Here is a 19,908-nt window from a genome sequence, read left to right on the forward strand (position 1 = left end):
CATAGCATTTATAGAGTTCAGCACTTCTTGTGGACTGATATTGGACTTCTGGCCCCATACCATACCCAGAGATGTGCAAAGTTCTTTAAATGCTTTGCCTGCTATGTATTGCTGTTAAAGTGAAGATCCTGCTAAAGCCAAGCTCACTGGCCTTCCCTTAGCGAACTAGTACACTTCTTCAAAAAGCAACTAGCTCTATTCGCCCTATTTAAAGTGATAAAACTGCATCAAGAAAGGCCAATAAAATGGAAAAGGCAAGGAACAACAAACATGAGGGAGAACCCGACCGTTCCATACGTAATATAGCGATAGGGAAGCTCAACTTCCATGCGTTGTCTTGCTTTCCGTACATCATCATGTGGTATGCGAAATATTTTACATGCCAGTGGAATAGTGGCTTTTTTCATCGCTACTTTTGTTAACAACAGAACTATTACTCCAATCAACAACCGCAATATGGCTTTTCCAAACACAGTCACAGTGAGAGAGGAAAGAGATAAAGGTAACGTATCGGGAGGAGGATCTAGCTTTAGACCCATTATGTAGTTAACGTGAGAGCCACAGGCTACTCCAGCACCACAGCCCAGTATCTGAGCTGTGTCTCCTCGTGATGTGCTCCAGGTGTCTAGAGTAAAAGAGAAGATACCCAGGGCTAAATGGAGACTGATGATAATTAAGGGTGCATATTTGTAAGTTAAGTTGAAGTTATCAATCAGGTCCACAACTGGATGGAAGACAACCAAGATGAGAATGGCATACAGAAATCCAGCGATAACATCCTGTTGAAGAGAGAGAAAGATATCGTTTCAGTGTAATAGCTATTTTAAAAAATAAGTTACATTAGCATGGAGACAGCCTAGTTGCTCTGTTGTTAAAAGTGACTTGTGAATTTCCATCTTTTCTCATTTACTGTGCTAGAATAAATCTTTTTTATGTTAAAGATAAGGTAAGGAATTGCATTTGGTCACCTATTAATAGGACATCTGCATCATGATCACATCATGAATGAAGCTATGATCAAATGATCCATGATCAAAGTTGTAGATTTACCTATCTGCTGGCTACAATGGTCCTTGTCCAGCACTGGGGCATTCCAGCCTACAGTCAGCACAAAGCTAGCCCAGCTAAGTTCTGCCAACTTAGTTTGCTGAAACAGCTCAACACTGGATCTAAGTGCCTGGGTGCCAACGCACAGGCACACTGGCAGCAACAGCTGGTAAGGCAGTCAAGGACCCCTGCGGCTAGGCGTTAGAGCAGCTTAGACTTTCCACTCCTGCTTCAGAATTAACAATACTGCAAGAATGGAGAACTGTTTCCAGCTACTAAAGAAGAGGAAGAGGTAACTTCTGTGACTTCCGTCAGCAGTATTTGTATTGCTCCATCTTCAATGAATCATTTTTATTCACTTCCACTAATTGAACGCTTGATAAAAGCTCTAATACAATTGAATGATATGAAAGTCAGACTTGCTTATTTCACAAGACACCACAACAACCTTCTGCCATACTTGCCACCTTACCTTCCCCCATCTTAGCACCATGGTTGATTTATATTACAGGTAACACATGGTTAATTGTATTCACTCAAACACTATGGAGAATTCAGTCATGAAAATGCTGAATAACCTGGTGTACATGATGCATCAGTATTTGTTGCATTACTTTGTTCTAAGACATTACATGTGAGCTGACACTGTCAGCTGAAATACAAGTTCATTCCATCATCCTCCATACAAGTAGTTCTGACTTGGGAAGCCTCCTAACCACTAATGCAAATATGTCATTCAGCTTTTCTGAGCTGCCTTTTACACTGCTTCTTCACATTTTACAATGCTTCTTTTACACTGTGTTCATCTACCGGCTTTACTGCTCACTACCAGGCTTACTGTTTTCTGTCTGTTAGCTTTTCTCCTTCTAGCAACTGACCCTCAAAAACCTCTTTAGCCATCCTTATTAGTGGTCTTACATTCTGATTACCATTTTGTAGTGTTCTTGTTTTCCCATTTTTACATTGCATGCATTTGTGTTTCAGTTTGATTATTTTTTGAATCCTTTTTAATAAATAAGTCTGTTTTTCAAAAATGACAACTTTGATATTTGGTTCTTTAGAAACTTTGGTAAGTAAAACCCTAGCATTTAGCATGGCACTCTGAAATGCACATGGTTTGAGCAGCCGACATGGAACCCAAGTGGACATTAACAGTCACGCACTCATCCTGCAAAATTATTTCTACTCTATAGAGGAAAGGTTAGTCTACGCTTTACTGCGGTCATCAATTTCTGCACTAAAACTGCTATTCAACATCAGCTAAGTCTCAACTGTGGACTGAGTTTATGAAAGAAGAATATAAATTAATAGAAGTTTGACATCCACTTTTAGCTATTGTATCAATTTCTCTGCTAAAGAAATTTAAGTATTCTGTTCCTACATGGCAGGACTTTCTAAAAAAAAAAAAATCTATATACAATTACTGCACTGTGAAAACTAAGTGTGATGGAAGTTTATGAAATTGAAACAACATTAAAATAAAATTTTAGTAGGATTATTTTCTTACCAAAACTGAATGCATTCCCATATAAATTCGACTACAGCAAACCAAAGAACACCAGCAGAATGCAAGGATCAGTCCAAACATAAGGGGATACTGGTAGGGAAAAAATGGAGAGATTGTATTAGAATTTGGAAAAAAAAATTCACTCTATAAGAACTCTATAATTAATTCCAATTAATGCAGCTTATGCTTACCCTTTTCCTTGCCCTAGCCTACCCAAGCCTATTAGACCACCTCAAGTAAGTCCACTTTTCATAAAGTCAAAACATTAAGTCAAACTTTTTCAACTTTTTCCTTGTCCTCTTCCTTTGCATTCAGGATACATGAATTTCAGAGTGTTGGTCATATCTTTTCAGACAAAGCAGTAAGAAGTTAATAGATCTTTGTAGCAGTTAGTCTTGCCATGTTATAATATCCTAAATGGGCAATATGGGGAGAGACAAGCCTTGTGTTATAAACTGTGGAACAGTTTTATGCTGGGTGAAGCACCTACGTAATACACTAGTATTGTTAACAATTATCCAGGCAGAATCTACTGGCTTCACCTTTGTCCTGAAAAGGAGTAACTCAATAATTTACAAATAAATTCAATTCCCTACACACTGTTTTAGAGTTTCTGCAATCCTTGACTCAACCTCTGAGCAGCAGTATCAAACTCCTACATTAATAACCTTTTTTATTCTCTACAAACCCATATAAATTTCCTGCTACAATCCACGTTTATTAAACAAAAACCATCAAATAATTATTTCCAATTATTTCCATCTTCTGGTAGAAGATTTTTTTATTAATAAGGACTGTTTACCAGGAACAAACAAAATACTTTGTTTTAGTAAGCACATAGAAACTTTGTATTTTAACTTTTTTAGGTTTTGGATAAAAGTATGCTAATTCACATCTTACAGCACAGTAAGAAATACTTTCCCCACTACCATATTGCAAAATGTTGTACGAGACAGGATACAGCTTCCTTTTTTCAGTATTAAAACCAGTTATTAGTTCTATAAAAGAAGCAGTCACAAGACAAAACGGCATGTTTCCAAAATTGCTTCATATCCTTCATGAAAGCAATGATAAACATTTTCAATATAAACAGGCAGTCTAGATGTACTCAAGTCTCAGAATAAAAACTAAGAACTAAAGGCAGTTTTCTTGCCCTTGCCCTTTCCTTGCTCTTTTTATGGGTAACCTGAAGGGTAGAATATCCAACAAATCAGAGAAAGTATCTTTAATCTTATTGGAGGAAGTTGTATGTCCTCTGTGAAGGCCACTTAGACTGACAAGCTCCTAAATCAGTCTTTCAGTGAAAGGTTTGAGAAAAGATTATCAGTCTTCTGCATTATTCCAACATTCTTTGAATTCTCAGCTCCAGGACCATGTTAGCATGAAAAACCTAAAAAAATTTCTCAAACTAACAGAAAATCAGGAAGCTTACATTTTACATAAGAAACAGATTTCACATTAAAATCAATTCTAAACACCCAGCTCACAGTTGTGTTACATCTAGTTTAAACTCTAATTCCTCTAGCAACAGTTGTCTTTGTTTCTACTACATTAATCTACAAATTGTACCTAAACAAAACTATGTACTTATTCATTTCTAATTGGAATGATGAAGGAACAAATTCGGTTTCCTGCCCTTCAGAATTATGCTAATAATGGGCAATACACCAGTAACTAGGTCATACTCAAGACATGATTGCAGAGTTATCAGACACTGACATTGTTATAGCAGCCGCAAAAGTAATCCTTGTACCCTGTGCTGCACCAGAATACATTACAACTGTAGCCCCATCACTCATCCCCATGATGCCTCTACCATAATTTCCACTGATCTCAGGGTAAAAGTAATGCTGCCTGCACCAGGAAGACACTCAAGCCACACAGTCTCCCTGCCTGGTACTGCTCCACTCTTCCCCCAGAGGACTACCAAAGCAGAAATGCTGTGTATACAGGGATAGGTACACCCTATATCCTCTGAAGTAAAAAGGAACTTCTAGCACCTCTTTACATGCTCCGCAAGAAGAAAGCCTGGGAAGACAGATTTCTTGTTTGTCAAAGACTGGGAAGGGAAGATTTACTACCTCCAGAAGCAATGCAAACCTCTTGACCAGAAAATTTAATAGCATCACAATTACTTGGTGGTAGAATGAGCTTGCATGTGTTCACACACGTGCCAAAAGTTTCAAATGGTTTTGCTCATCACTTGATATCATCCATCCATTCTTGTGTCCTGGCACACATCTTTTGTGCTTTCAGGCTCCGATCAGGGGTAAGGCTTTTCTTTAATAAATAAACATTTTTCCTGTGTTTCTGAAATACCTGACAGAAACAGAAGCCGGAGCTTTAGCAGGAAGACCAATGAAGTGCCAGGCTCAGCAGGCTATAGCAGCTAATGATACTGTGGGTAAGAAGTTGGGATTGTGGAGGAGAAGAGGTTAGAGCAGCTAAACAGCAAGACCCTAAGGATAAGGAGTATGAAGGAAAAGCTTTATGTGAGGAGTCTTGTTTTAAGAGTCATGGTCAGGTTGCTGTAAACAAGAGGGGAAAATAGGATACATTATGGAAATGAAAAGAAATGCTTGCACTTAGGAACTCTCAAGGGAAGGGTGTTTGGGGGAGAAAGAAACTGTGTCACAAACTCCAGCTTCGAGGAAGATTTTGGAGATAATATTTGGCTCTGTCATATCTCACTCCAATTCTGTTTTTAATAGTATTGAGAATAGATACCCATTAAAACATCTGAAAACACTGGCTAGCTTAGTTCCTCTGTAGCAAAGCATCTGTATCCAAAAGCTCGAACACTTCCCTATCATGTCCCCAATAAAAAGCCAATTATACATTTAACCCTGATTCATATATTCTTAAGTAACAAAGAATTTTTAACTTAAACCCAGACAAATTATTCTTACTGAAATAATTTTAGCATGACCTGTCCACAAATGTGTCTGCAGTATTAGGCACATGCTGATTTATGGTATTTTTAATGCATTATAATAATAATCACCAAAGTCCTAAACCCAGTTTCTTTCCACCCAAGAGAGTTTATTCACTACAGTATACATAGCTCCACTGTTTCCAGTCCACTATAAAAAAGCAGAAGTTTGAAACAATGATTCTAGTTTCCTCTGGAATAATATTCCACAATACAACAGTTAAGTTAATTTTTGTGATCAGTTCCCACACAAAGCATTCTCCTGTATGCCCCCACCTTTATGTAACCAGCACACTTGCACAACTGTGAGTTTATCTAAACTGAAGCTTCAAACATAAAGACATCTTTATGTCTAAGGTACAGGAATAAAATTTGACCTAAAGAAGGTTTTAACCTTCATCTGTTCTGGTTTCTTCCAATGTTATATCCATACCTCCCTGCATTGCCCACATAACCGATTTGATTTTCTTCCCCCCACAACCCACCTGCGGAGCATCATAAAGCTGCATGTATGTACCCTTTGGGGCTCCACAGCTCACTGGCCTCCTTAGACACTAGCAGAAATCATGCAGAACAACCCCCCTACTTCACCACAAATAACGCGCAATACCCTGCCTCCTCCATGGCCTGTTTTCACTCATACCTTTTAAAAGCAGCCACTGGGTTCAAGAATTCCTAGAACACCGAACTGGTAGCACCAAGAATGTTATTTAAAAAGGATAAAAAAGGTTAATTGATTTCTTAAATTCACATATTAAGTTAAAGAAAAAGCTAGGAATAAAGCTGACTGAGTAGACTACTCATCTTCTCTAAGGCCTCAATTTTGTTCCCATATCCACAATCTTGTTTTAATCAATTAAAATGAATTAAATTGGTCATATTTGGAAAATAGCAGTGAAACTACTCCCAGTTAAACTTCGAGAATTTTATGCCATATGTTTTTAATGGGAAATTCCCATTTTATTCTATTACATCCTCCAAAAAGGGCCTGCAAGCTTCTGACTGATCACATAGAAAACGCTTCCCTCAAGTGCCTAACCTCCTCCCCTCCCCTTAATCTGACTTTTTGCCAAGAGCCTTAATAACATAACCATTGTTTAAAAATGCTAATAAGGAAACAATCTGTCCTAAAAGCTTTGACCTAGGTCAGAAAATTCCTTCTTTCATAATGAAACATTCTTAAAATACACTCTAGATGCTCATTTCTCTACTTTTTAAAAGCACATTCTAACACTGGACAAGTTTCCAGCATTCACAAAGGGTTCCAAACTGATCTTCTAATATTTTCAGTATTCTACAGTATTACTCAATGATCTTTTTTAATCATATGATAGCTCGGAAGTTCAGCTTGAGTTTGAGACAGTTATTTTGGGCCAGAGTTCACTGAAAGAATCCAAGCAGCACTTGCAGCATTATGCTTTTAATAAGGTATTTGGGTTATGTATTGGCAATAGTCATATGAAAAGCTATAATCAATGTCTACAGGAATGACTGAGATACTGGTTGGCCACATGAGTACAAAAAGCACAGCATGTAAATGATTTTCGGAAGGGAGAAGAAGAAAAGGGAGAAGAGGATGGTTAAAAAGGAAAGACCACTTACGAGTCATTTTAGGAAAACCAAACAGACAAAACCCAGTCTTTTCAAAAGAGGCCAAGCAGTAAATAACATTCATTTATCAATTATTTCCTTCTTTCTTCCACTGACCAACCTTAACATCAAAAAGCATAAGAATTTGAGAGTGCTACATGTAATTACAAAAACCCCTTCTTTAAATTCGAAGATAAAGATTTCAGTGCCAGCCCTGCAGGGAGTTAAAAGGTTTAGTTTTCTGCCACACATCATCTGAAAAGACATTGAAGAGTTACAGTAGGAATTAGGGCCTGTTACTTCTTTTCCTTGCAGTCGTTAAAAAAAATCCCTCCATGAACACACCCAGCAAGAATCACCTACAGTTTGCTCCGCTTATGCCCCCAACACCTGAAAAATAGTTTTTCTGCAAACTGAAGTTCTCAGGTTTAATCAACACACCCTATCTGAAAGTATGAGGAGTGCTTTACATGTGTACAGTCCACTAAAAAAAAAAATTGCTTGAGAAGTATTTCCTTTGAATCCTTTCTTCATCAAAAACTCTGCATCTAACCCTACAGCATTTGTTTTTACATATTTCCCCCAAGATTCTTTACATTAATTAAAGATCTGCTTACGCAAAACTGAAAAATACATTTAATGCCAATCAACACAGTTTAGTAGGACAGGCTGCTGCATACCTCTAGCAGATTCCCCAATGGGATTTGTAAGAACTGGTTATGATCTTTTCAAATTTTTAAGACCGCCCAAATCAAACACCACAAACAAAAGGCCACACAACTTTTGCCAGCTTCCTTTACAAATAAACTATTAGGCATTGATATGGCCCACAAAAGAAGACCTTACAATTCAAATATACAAGACAAGGACAGTGCTGACCCTCCAAATCCCCATCTCTTTCTCAAGAGCTCTTCATTGGGTGGGCAATTCTGGGTTTTCAGATCACCCCTTCAGCTATGTCTCTCAAGTCAGAAGATTTTTTGTTTGACTTTATTTTAAGAAACACTTGTAAGAAAACCAATTAGGCAAGCACACATATCTTTGCCTAAGTTTCTTCACAACGTTTTAGTATTTCAGCCAAAATCCATTTGGGCTTCTCTGTGAGCTGAGGCATCTCTTTCTGAAAGGCGTCTGTACTTGCTCTTACACACAGACTTCATATACAAGAAATGGTCTCCTATGTGTAGCTTCCAGTTTTATCATTACCTTAATCTTGCTGATAATGCAAGCCTTTCAGCAAGGACAGACACTTAAAACTAGGATTTGCCCACTTCCTGTAAAATTCTTACTATAGCAGTGTCATGATTAGACTATTCATCGAACCCCGATAACCAATTATTCCCCATTTCCCAGTGGGGATCTGAGAGAAGCTGGCCTTTTGAAATGAAAGAGCAGGCAGACAATTCTAGAGGTAATATTTAGTAGTGGTCAATCAGAATCACAGAATGATGCAGATATCTCTGAAATCCAAATACAGATCTTGTCAAACTCATCTCACTTGACTAGATTCACCAGCTTTGGTTGATAAAAGTAATGGTGCAGATGGAAGATTTCTGGAAGGGTGCTTGACGTGGTACCACGTGACATTCTTACACAGTTGATACTATGGGGAGTCAGCAGAGCACTAGGTAAATGAAAACTGAAAAACACTTTCAGGTGTGTCAGTCGAATAAACCATTACAACATAGATACACTCTACTGCAGGTTTAGCAGCAGTGCTTATTAAGGTCACCATTATTATCATCAGTGGTGTGGAAAGACAGTCACTGGTGATAGGATTTGCATATAAAACATTGGCAGACAAGTACATAGGGAGGACAGTGCTGTCACGTTTAGTGATCTGAACTGCTTCAGACGATAAGCCCATTCAAACAACATTGGCTAACGTAGTTACAGAGGTCAGTTACTCATCAATCAAGGCTCTGGGCTCCTGCTATCAACTTAATGAAGTTTGTTCAATGTCCTACAGTGAAAGTCAGCAGTTCCTGACTCAGCTTATTAATGCAGAGCTCAGGAAGGAGTGTGAACCCATCACTTCCTAATCCAGACAACTACTGCTAGAGCCAGGCTGCATCCCAGAGGAACTCTGGAAGAAAAAGCGTATTTTCTGTCTCCCTGACTGATTCCCCCCCCAATAAAACAACAGGGTTATGACATATTCAGGTACCATCCTAACTCAAGCACCACTTCTAATAAAATATGTGTTGATATCTATTTGACATCAGCAGTTCAAAGTAATAAAATAAAATATAAAAAATACTTTTATCAGCAGTCTCAGCCTGAGGCTCTTGGAGATTCTGTAGATAATTAGCAGTTCACACTCTCTCTTCCTCCCCATTCAAGACACTATATAAGCCAGCCTGGCTAAAACTGTCAATATTTCAAAGAAAGTGGGTTCTCCCCGATGTGATAAAGGTATACTTTTTCCTACATCATATCAAGATCTATAACCTCACTGTCTTTTAAGTGTTTGTCCTCCTCTTTCAGGGTATCAGAGCTTCAAAGATGGAAAGAAAAATATCAACATCTATAACACTCCTAAATTCTCATGAGTCTTTGGCATAAGCTTTGTATTTCAAGGTTACTGAAGTGTCTTTGAAAAAAGCAGTTTTCCCTGCTGAGATTTAACAATGCTAAATAAATATATATAAAGATTATACTAGTGGAATTGAAAGTTTCAGGCAAGCTCTCATAATACAAGGAGAAATTGAAAAATTATATTCCACAATGGACAGAACAGTTAGCTGTTATGAAAATTATCTTAACATACAATTTCCTTCTGTCTGAAAGTTGGTTGCATTGAATATTCCTCACGTCCAAAGTCTCTAATTGTGAAAATTTGTCACAACCATCTTTAAAATACATCATCTCTGAAAATATTTTACTTGAACAATTGCATTTATAAGCAAATATTTTTGGTTTACTCTGTATAGTCAAAAATCGTTTTGAAAACTACATGAAAGGAAAGTAATTGTAATAGGATTACTGATAGGCATTGAAAACTAGGAAAGCACAAACTTACTTCAACAGGTTAAAAGAAAACCTACTGGAATAAAAAAAAAAAATGTTTTTAAATGGACAATTTGGACCATACCTAGAAAAATAAGAGCAGATTTGCTCTGTTCTCTATGTTGTTGAAAGGAAAGACTCATAGATTGTCTTTGTTTGATAGAAAAGGACTATTACACAATAGTAGGAAGTCATAGCCCAATGAAAGCAAACTCCAAATAAGCTATACAGGAAAGTGATTCCCTTCTCACTGGAGTAACCTCTTCTAGAGCAAGAGTGGCTTTCTTTCATTTACTATAAACTTCAAAGTGACAAACTCAATTAAAGTTACCTGTATTTCACAATAAAAGTCCCTGCAGAGAGTTATAGCTGTATCTGCTTAAATTCAGACTCAGTCTTGCTCCACTATGATTTTTCTGAACAAACAATCCTAAGATGTAGATTCATGGTGATCAGGCTCTGTGTAATGCTTGCTTATACTGAATATAGAGAAAGACTGTACCCCAACATTTGCCAGCAGGTTTAAATCTAACTATCTGTATCTACTGATAAATATGTGTAATTTAATAAAAGTAGGAGTTACTACAAACTTCTTTATCATTAATAGCTTTCCAAGAAGTTCTGAGGTCAGTCTTTTTTAACACCATCTATTTCCAGAAAAGCATGACAAAAGTTGTCATATAGTTTCGACTCCCTTTCAATGCAAGTAAAACATGGAGAACAGCAGAAGCATTAGATGAAAGCTTAACTCTCTTTAGAGGTGAATTAAAAGATATTCAATATGCCATAGGTTAACTTTTGGTTAATATTTGGAAATTTAAAAATCAGAAGGGTGTTGTTTTTTTTTTTTTAAGTGAGCATTTTGAAATGGTAGAAGTTGGTTTCAGAGAGATCTGTTATTTGTACCAATTTCATAGGAAAAAGGAATTAAAATGAAGACTCAAGCACTTTGCTTCTTCATATCTTAAGCATGGTTTTAAATGAATAATAACAAGGCTGAATGTTTATGATTTCTTAATGTGCATTCATTATAAATACATTTAGTCATTTAGCACAGTATTTCACAGACTGCAGTTGCAGGGTTGGCAAACTGAAGATCGAACTTTGGTTTGCTGGCAAAAATACGATTTCACACATTGTCAGCTTGCTGGTTCTATAAAAGCAATCAAGCTGCGTTCTTCTTTGTACATGACATCAGTCTGTGCAAAGCTAATCGACTGATACTACTAAGTGAGGTTTCCCACATGCAAAGAAATAGAAATCCAGTTCATTCTTCAACACAGTCCCCCCACATCTAACAAGTAATAATGAAATATTCAGATTGCAGTAATTTAAAAACAAACAAAACAATTGTAAGATTAAGCATCTTGGTAACAGAACTCCAAATATTTATTTCATAAACACCCACAAAACATGACATTATCTGATGCCTGCACAACTCTAGCAGAGTGATATTTCACATTTTCCTAGCAAAGAATATGAATCCTTAACAGCTTTCTTTTGGGCACACTGTATCACCTAGCAGAAGTAGATGCATAAACTTCGGTTAAAGAGAGGCCAGATACAATTTCTAACCTTCAACTCTCTTTTTCCTTTCAGACACCCATACTATATGCTGAGATAGAGCTACAAAGTGTCACACTGCAACAGCAGACAACTGGTGATTGTTAACAGTAACTAGTTCAGCCCCTGCATAAAGCTTAAAAAGAGAGTTCTCTCTACCAAGATGACATACATCTGACTTAAAATAGGCAGGTATTATAATAAGAATTTGTAAACATTAACAACTTAAGAGTAGATTTATTGCATAACTTCTTGAACATTACACACAGAGCCCTCAAAACGCTACACTGAAAATTTGTTGCTTGGGGAAGCCTTCTCCCTCATTTACTACTGAAATCGGTGCAGTGATTTAGAGCTGAATACGTGTTCTGCTTTCTTCGGAGTTCTTACTGTCGCCCATACCGCTAACAGCAAGGGCCGAAGCACGTGCCACACCTTGCATAAACCAGATGAACAGTGTTATTTTAACTTAATCTATTGACCCAAAGTGCAATAGGCAGATCTTAAGATTTTGCTAAACGAAGGTGCTGAAAAGATCAGAGATTATCAGTTCCTGCTAATTATTAGCACATTAATAGTTGTAAAACCATCTGAAAGTATATGTACTCCTCAAAACAAAAATAATAATCTCCAGTTTGTGGGTAATGAAACTGAAAGACAACGTTAAAGAAAAGGCTAAAGCTACAAACTGACTCAAGCTACAAAGTGACTTGAAGCAAAGAAGGATCAGCAAAAAGCCCTTTAGTTCCTGGCTCTCCACCAAATTCTCAGTCAATAAAACCAAACGCCTGTTAAAATGTCAGATGCCTATCCAAACTTTGTGCAAACCACTCACCCTACAAGAAATAAGTTGAAAAAAAACCTCACAAGAACAAAATACAGATTGTTAAAGCAGACTTTTAATGCGTACTGAGCTAACCATTCACAAAGTCAGCAGAACTTCCATTCAGAAGACAGAACTATTAGAACAGCTCTTGTTAACCTGAGCACTGGCTTGGATCATAGGAAAAAAAAAAAAAAAAGGGGAGGGGAAGCAAGGAAAAAAGGCACGATTTCACATTTTACTCAACCTCAGCCCCTCTTTCTCCCCAAAAGAAATTAAGTCTGTTACAGCCTTACACCCTGGGGCTGGGAAACAGATGGAGAAGGACAAGGAGGTGAGCATTACCTGCCAGCGGCCGTAGCTCAGCAGCAGGAGCGCCAGGGGGATGGCGGTGCCCGACATGGCGTGGGTGGAGGGCATGCTGTACTCGGAGTTGTAGAAGACTTCCAGCTTCACCACGGGCGGGGAGGCAGGCCGCGGCCAGCGGATGACATCCTTGGTGCACTGCCCCAGGTACATCACCCACACCCAGATGATGATAAGCCTCCGGCCCAGCCAGGCGTCCAAGTTCCAGATGCAGAATGGGAAGAAGAGGATGTAGAAGAGCTCGTTGCCCAGCTCCGTGCCCAGGCTGAAGAGATAGTAGAGGAAGCGGCTGCGGGTGGAGAACTCCTGGCTGCCGTCCTCCTCCGTGAGGGAGTTGCGGCGCGGCCTCCTCCTCCACCGCTGCGGGGGGCCCGCCCCGCCGGGCACGGCCCCGTTGCCAGTGGGATGCCGCTGCCCTCCCGCCCGCTCCGTGGCCGGGGGGCCGCCGTTAACCACCGGCCCCCGGCCCCCGGCTCGCTGCTCCGCGTCGGCCCAGCCCGAAGGCCCCTCGACCCCGCAGAGCCGCTGGAAGGCGGCCACTTTCCGCGGGTCCTGCAGGTGGGCAGCCAGCCGGGCCAGGCGCCGGCAGAGAGCCATGGCGGGAGGACGAGGCCGCTCGCAGGGGGCGGGTTGAGGGCGGCGAGGCGCTGCCCGGGCCGGCGGGCGGGGAGCCGAGGGGGCTTCGCCTGAGGGGCGGCGGAAGGGACGGGGGTTCCCGTGCGCGCCGCAGGGAGGGGAACCGTTCCCTGAGGAGAAACCTGCTCGAGAGCGAAGCGTCGCGGAGTGACAGGGAGCGACGGACACTGCCCGGCTCCCCCCGGCTCGGGCCGCCGCCGCCGCCGCCACCACCCTCGGCTCGGCTCGGCTCGGCTCGGCTCGGCTCGGCGCGCCGCTCCGGCCCCCACGCCCGCTCTGCCTGGCGCTCGCTCCCTCTCTCTCCCTCTCTCTCCCTCACGCGCGCGCGCGTCCGCAACCACCCCTCGCCGTCACCGCGCCGCCGCGCCTGCGCATAACCCCCGTTCGCACGGCGGGGACCCCCCGGGAAACCTCATCGCGGCGCGGATTGGCCGGGACTCTCTGCTGATCCCGCCTCCACTAGCAGGGGGAGCCAATCAGGGCTGGCATTGCGCGAGGCAGCGGGCGGCGTGCGTCGGCCTCGAGCGTGAGGTGCGGAGGCGGCAGCGGGCGGCTGGTGAGGCGGGACGGTGGCCCTTGGCCTCCCCAGGGGCAACGGGGGCGCGTCGGTTCCTTGTCGCCGGCTGCAGCCCGGTCACCGGCGCGACCGGCTCCCGGCGAGCTAGTTGCCCATCCTTCTGACTTAGGGTGAGCTGCTGCCGCCCTCACCTCAGCGTCTGGCATCAGCACGCCCGAGGCCTGTGCCTGGCTACCTCTGCCCTCCTTTGCCTCCTTCTCTGCACGGATCGACCCCAGAAGCCTAAATCTGGTGGTGTAAAGATGAGAGGGAGAGCTGGTTTCAAGCAGAGACTGTGAATGGTCTTAGCCCCAGCGGTCAGGCTGGTTAAGCGATGGAGGCGGTGAGTTACCCGCAGGGGTGTGGAGCAGACAGCTGCTCAGGGAGGTTTCTGCTGGGCGTGAGGAAAGGGGTTGTGCTGTCTCTCCACAGTCGGGAGGAGGTTCCAAACCTCCTCCTGGGTGAGTGTTTATGGCTTAAAGTTCAGCAAGGCCAGAAAATTTGTGATCAGGTACTTTGAAATTCCACAGCTGATGGGGTTTCCATCCTGGAAATGCCGTGAGAAATGTGAGATTTGGTCACCAGTGCTCTCTGGTGCTTCTGCCTATCCAACTGATGCTGATCGATGGTTTGCTAATACTCCAGTGTATTTGTGTCTTTGCCTTAAAACTAGGAGATTAAACAAGCGATAAATGTGCTGGTTTGTGCCATTTTTTAAAAGGGTGAGTAATGTGACCCAAATGACTAGTTAGCTTAATAACTATCCTAATCAAAATAGAAAATCTGATGTGGAATTCAAATAATAAAAAGTTGAAATGAAGGAATATAATACAAGTCTACACAGTGGGTGTAGACAACAACAGCATTCACAGGGTAGTGCATACAGTTGTGGTTTTCAGATTTTAAGAAGCACGTTGGAAAGTAAGAGAGAGCAAAAGAGTTAAGCAAAATGTTCTGATGGTTGGAGAAAATGCATTACACTGGGAGGTTTTAAGAGCTCAGGCTGTTAAAAGTTATCTAAATGAGGATTGGGAGGTGACTTGATTGTAGTGTATAGGAACATTCCTGGGGGAAAACACAGGATATTAAAGGGCTCCTTAATCTATTGAAGAAAGGCATAATAAGAGGTAATGGCCGGAGGCAAAGGCCAGACAAATTCAAATAGGAAATAAGACACACATTTTTACATGGTTAATCACCAGAACACATTCCCAAGAGAAGCTGAGGATTTTCCATTGTTTTAAGTCTTCTGTTGAAGCTTAGATGTATTTCTGAAAATTATTTTTTAGCCGAGCAGAAGTTATGCTTTATTTTTTTGGATGAATACAGGTTGGTCCATGATACGCATAGTGTCAGGTTAATCTAGTGGGACCATCATGGTTTAAATTTTAAATGCCAGAAGCAGACATTTCGTTAATAACCATGAGCATTAGAATCAATTTTTTTTTAAGCTGATCTGAATTAAGCTTTTGGCAGAAGAATATACTTACTAAGACAATATCTAAAGGTTTTGGCCTTTTGCTTCCTAAATATACACTCGTGGGATTATTTGGAAAAATTTCTCTGCATTTTCATTTAAATTTCTGAAGGAATAGATCCTTACAAAAAATTCATTTGGTGCATTCTGATTCTCTAGGCCTTGAGGCAATTCTACGTAATTGATGTTCATGTTGTGAAATATTTCTTGGAGGATTATTATCCAGAGTGCTGAGGTAACAATGCACCAAATGAATCCTGATAGATTTCCTATATTGTACATTATATATTTTTGTATATTGCATATGTTTGCATCATACAGTCTTAACCTCACTTGAAGCATTCTCATAATATAAACAATTATATTACCAATGGAGGAGCTACTGTTACTGAAAGAGGGATGAATGAAATATAAGTAAGATTTCAGATCAGCAGCTTGGCAGAGGAACAGGAAAAAAACTACCCCTGAAATGGTACATGATCAGTTTTTCTATCTTGAGAATGGAAGGTGTGCTGTCATTTCTCTGCCTTCTGAGAAACATGTGATGCTAATCCTGCAAGATACATGTGCTTCCTAATTTACATGCTTCCCTGGCTCTTGAGCAGAAAATGCAAAGACAGAAGTTGAAAAACAAGCTGCCACCTTCTTTTGTGCATTTTCCCAGAGTCAAGTCACAAACAATCTCCCCTTAAACACAGAACAAACTGAAATCTGTTAATTAACTTGATGATGAATTCTGGAATGAGATCTGAATAACTGTGCAGGGGAAAAAAATTGCAGTGATTGCAAAGGATAAAGTGAGACTTGTCTTCATGGTATGCACTTTGTAACTTAAAAAAGCAGAAAGTGTTTGTGCTTGTGGTTGAAACTTGTTTACTTTGACTTTGAACTGTTAGTGTGAAAATTACATGACATTAATACTCAAGTAGCTTTTAAATTACCTTTGCGCATTTAAAGTAGGTAATGATTGCAGTGGGCACTCCAAGAGGAGTGTGGAATGCACTCTATAACCGAACTTTTCCAGAAAATGTGTTTCTTCGTACTATCTGCAATAGATGGCCCCAGAGCTGCTCTGAATACATTTCATTTTACCATACAAGTGCCGTCTGAGCGTGACTCCTGTAACACATGCATTTTCCAGGATGCCTGGCAAACCAGAGTACTCGCAGCCACGTTCCCACAGCAAGTATTTGACAAGACAGCTGTGGGAATTGATGGCAAATGAGGTGCAGAATACATCATGCTTACAGCTGCTGCTGTGGCCACCCTGCCCAAGTGATAGGAGCAGAGCCAGGAGTTCCTTTTTGAAGCAGAACATCTTGCTTGGCATCCATTTGGATGACCCCTGGTTACTGAGTGTGTTTAAGGTCCTGGTTCTGCCTTGTAAAGCTTTAAACAGTTGGAGACCAGTTTATCTGAGTCATCAGCAGCCAGTTGTTTTTCTCTCCTAATATAACTGAAGGAGCAGGTGCCAGGACATTCTCCAGGATTGTGGGACTTGTTTTCTGTCATCATCTGAAATAGCTTGAATCTGGTCATCTTTTTCTGCAAAAGACATCTGTTTGATAGCATTTTGTGAAGAGAATTAAAATTGTTTCCCAGCATGATGAAGGATGGAAAGGAGTATCTGTAAAAGTCTGAATGGCTAGTTTCCTGTTGAAACAATTATTCTAATGCTGCTAGGGTTTTGTTATATTATTAATGATGTTAAAACGCCTGGAGTCAGAGGAAGGCTTCATTTTAGATAATTTTGAATGTAAATGAATAAAATGTGCTAATCATACCACGTTTATTATTTTTTAAAGAAATTCGTGAGTTGAGTACCCAGATATGAGAAGGCGAGAGTGTATTTATCGTAAGATTCAGTCTCGAAAAATAGATGGGCGAATAAGGAAATGTATTTTATTTCCAATTAAAACGTATTACTGTAAGCAAAAAAACCCAGAGAGTGCTTTAATTTGTTCTTAAGTATGAGTTATTGCAGTAGCTTAGTGAAGGAGCACTGGGCAAGTGCAAATGTTCCATTACAGCAGCGGGAGAAAGAACATACTGAAGCGGTTTTGATCTGCTCAAGGGTAGGAAGGCTCTGCAGAGGGACCTGGACAGGCTGGATGGATGGGCCCAGGCCAATTGTATGACGTTCAACAAGGCCAAGTGTTGGGTCCTGCACTTGGGTCACAACAACCCCATGCAACGCTACAGGCTTGGGGACAAGTGGCTGGAAAGCTGCCCTGCTGAAAAGGACCTAGGGGTGTTGATTGACAGCCGGATGAATATGAGCCAGTAGTGTGCCCAGGTGGCCAAGAAGGCCAACGGCATCCTGGCCTGTATCAGAAAGAGTGTGGCCAGCAGGAGTAGGGAGGTGATCATGCCCCTGTACTCGGCTCTGGTGAGGCCGCACCTCGAATACTGTGTTCAGTTTTGGGTCCCTTGCTGTAAGAAGGACATTGAGTTGCTGGAGCGTGTCCAGAGAAGGGCGAAGAAGCTGGTGAGGGGTCTGGAACACAAGTCTGATGAGGAGCAGCGGAGGGAACTTGGTGGTTTAACCTGGAGAAGAGGAGGCTGAGGGGAGACCTTATTGCTTTCTACAATTACCTGCAAGGGGGTTGCAGAGAGCTGGGTATTGGTCCCTTCTCCCAAGTGACTAGTGACAGGACAAGAGGAAACAACCTCAAGTTGCACCAGGGGAGGTTCAGGCTGGATATTAGGAAAAATTTCTTTACTGAGTGAGTGGTGAGACACTGGAACAGGCTGCCCAGGGAAGTGGTGGAGTCACCCTCACTGGAGGCATTCAAGGAACATGTGGACATGGCACTGCGGGACATGCTTTAGCGGGCATGGTGGTGTTGGGTTGATGGTTGGACTTGATGATCTTACAGGTCTTTTCCAACCTAAATGATTCTGTGATTCTGTTTTCCGCTTACTTATGCTGTACTTGGTCATTGCTGAGTTCTGCACTGTACTTTATTAGTAAGGAATTTAAGGTATTAAAATATAGATTATCTCTGTACAAGTTACCGCTTATGAATTCCACTGATAGCTTTTTCAATAGAACGTCAAACAATTTATCTATCTTTAGTAAAAATGTATTTAACGAACCAGTGTAGCGCTTCTCTTAGATAAGGTCTAACAACTATGTTATTCTTGATGGGTAAAAAAAGTTAAGTAGTTTGGAAAGAATAAGGCTTGGTTCTTGTCTCTTTCTTGTTGGTATTCTGATTGCTATGCTAAAAACTTTAGCAACTGCAATAAAAAAATTAGTTCCATGACTTGCTGCAATCCCCTCATTTCAATTTAGCCTGGTTATGCATTTATTTCTGCAGGATAATGCTCAAAATTCCATATGTAAGAGTGCCTTTTTATTTGTTATTTTCCCTGCATTATTTGCTTTTGTAAATTTGTTAAATTCTTTAGGCAAGTATCCTTCTTTGCCACACTATTAAATTGCTGTAGCATTTGGGTGTGATAGGGGAAGGTCACTGGGTACCTCAGAAATCTGATCCGTTGGCAGACCAGATAAACTGAAACATGAAGGTGCAAATAACATTACCTTAGCAATAGCACCATCAGCAACAAAAGCAGAAAGTACAGGCTTTGATTAAATGGTGGATGTTTTGCTTCAGAGTTACAGGCCTGGATTTTCCAGGGAATGGAACCAGGTGACTTTGGTGTGTCCCTGTATTAGCGCAGGGTGGTCCAGCAGCACATGATCTCATGTCAAAAGACGTACTTCTTATTATACTGCTGCCTCATTTAGATGAGGGCTGAGTATGCCCATCATTGCTGAATCTGCCCACCTGCTTGGGTTGGTTTTTCTTTTTTACTCCACGTGTCTATATTGGCACGTGATCTTGGAAAGGCACAGAATTTTAGTGACTAGGGAATTGTATGCAGATGCAAGGTGTACAATGTTGTGATTTGTTATAACAAACAAGAATAAAAAAGTTGAAAATAAGTAATGAAAGAGTCTGCAGGGGTAGAGTCTTCTCTGTGAAGTCATTCTAGGAATGCAGTTGTTATAGTCTTTTCATTTTTCTGTGAACTTCTATGTGTTAAATATGTCACGTGGCATTTCAAACAATTCTGATAAGATGACATTAGTTAAGGAGTGTTTCTCTCATGTTAAAAAATAGATTATTCCATTTTTATGTTATCTTAAATTATTATATGTCCTCAATTAAAGCATGAGAGTATCTTACAATAATTAATTGGCAGCTCCTCAGAACAACTTCATGAGGGAGTGGAATGTGTAATTCCTGCCCCCTTCATTTTTCAACTGGGAAAGAGATACAGATTTGGTAACAGTTTCATTATACTTCCATTTCTTCCATTTTCCCAGCTTCCTGTAATTTTAATTTTGTAATCTGCTTTCTGTATGGTGTGAAAATGGAGATTATTTTTT

The 19,908-nt window shown here is 40.8% G+C and overlaps 1 protein-coding gene across 1 annotated transcript; it reads right to left on the reverse strand.

Annotated features, from left to right (window-relative positions):
• Positions 1–212: 212 nt before the first annotated feature.
• SGPP1 (sphingosine-1-phosphate phosphatase 1) lies at positions 213–13,434 on the reverse strand. Its single transcript, XM_009818127.2, has 3 exons — positions 12,817–13,434; positions 2,555–2,644; positions 213–779 (listed from the first exon to the last, which is right to left on the reverse strand). The coding sequence occupies exons 1-3, from the start codon at positions 13,432–13,434 to the stop codon at positions 228–230; spliced, it is 1,260 nt and encodes a 419-aa protein (XP_009816429.2). The 3' UTR covers positions 213–227.
• Positions 13,435–19,908: the final 6,474 nt, after the last annotated feature.

The sequence above is a fragment of the Gavia stellata genome, chromosome 7, assembly GCF_030936135.1.
Source record: "Gavia stellata isolate bGavSte3 chromosome 7, bGavSte3.hap2, whole genome shotgun sequence".
NCBI lineage: Eukaryota > Metazoa > Chordata > Aves > Gaviiformes > Gaviidae > Gavia > Gavia stellata.

Excerpts from the sequence above, each read along its gene's own strand:
- SGPP1 (XM_009818127.2), bottom strand. The coding sequence starts at position 13,434 with ATGGCTCTCTGCCGGCGCCTGGCCCGGCTGGCTGCCCACCTGCAGGAC. Across the intron at positions 2,645-12,816 it reads TGAGCTACGGCCGCTGGCAG|TATCCCCTTATGTTTGGACT; the intron begins GTAATGCTCACC and ends TTTCCCTACCAG. Across the intron at positions 780-2,554 it reads TGGGAATGCATTCAGTTTTG|GATGTTATCGCTGGATTTCT; the intron begins GTAAGAAAATAA and ends TCTCTTCAACAG.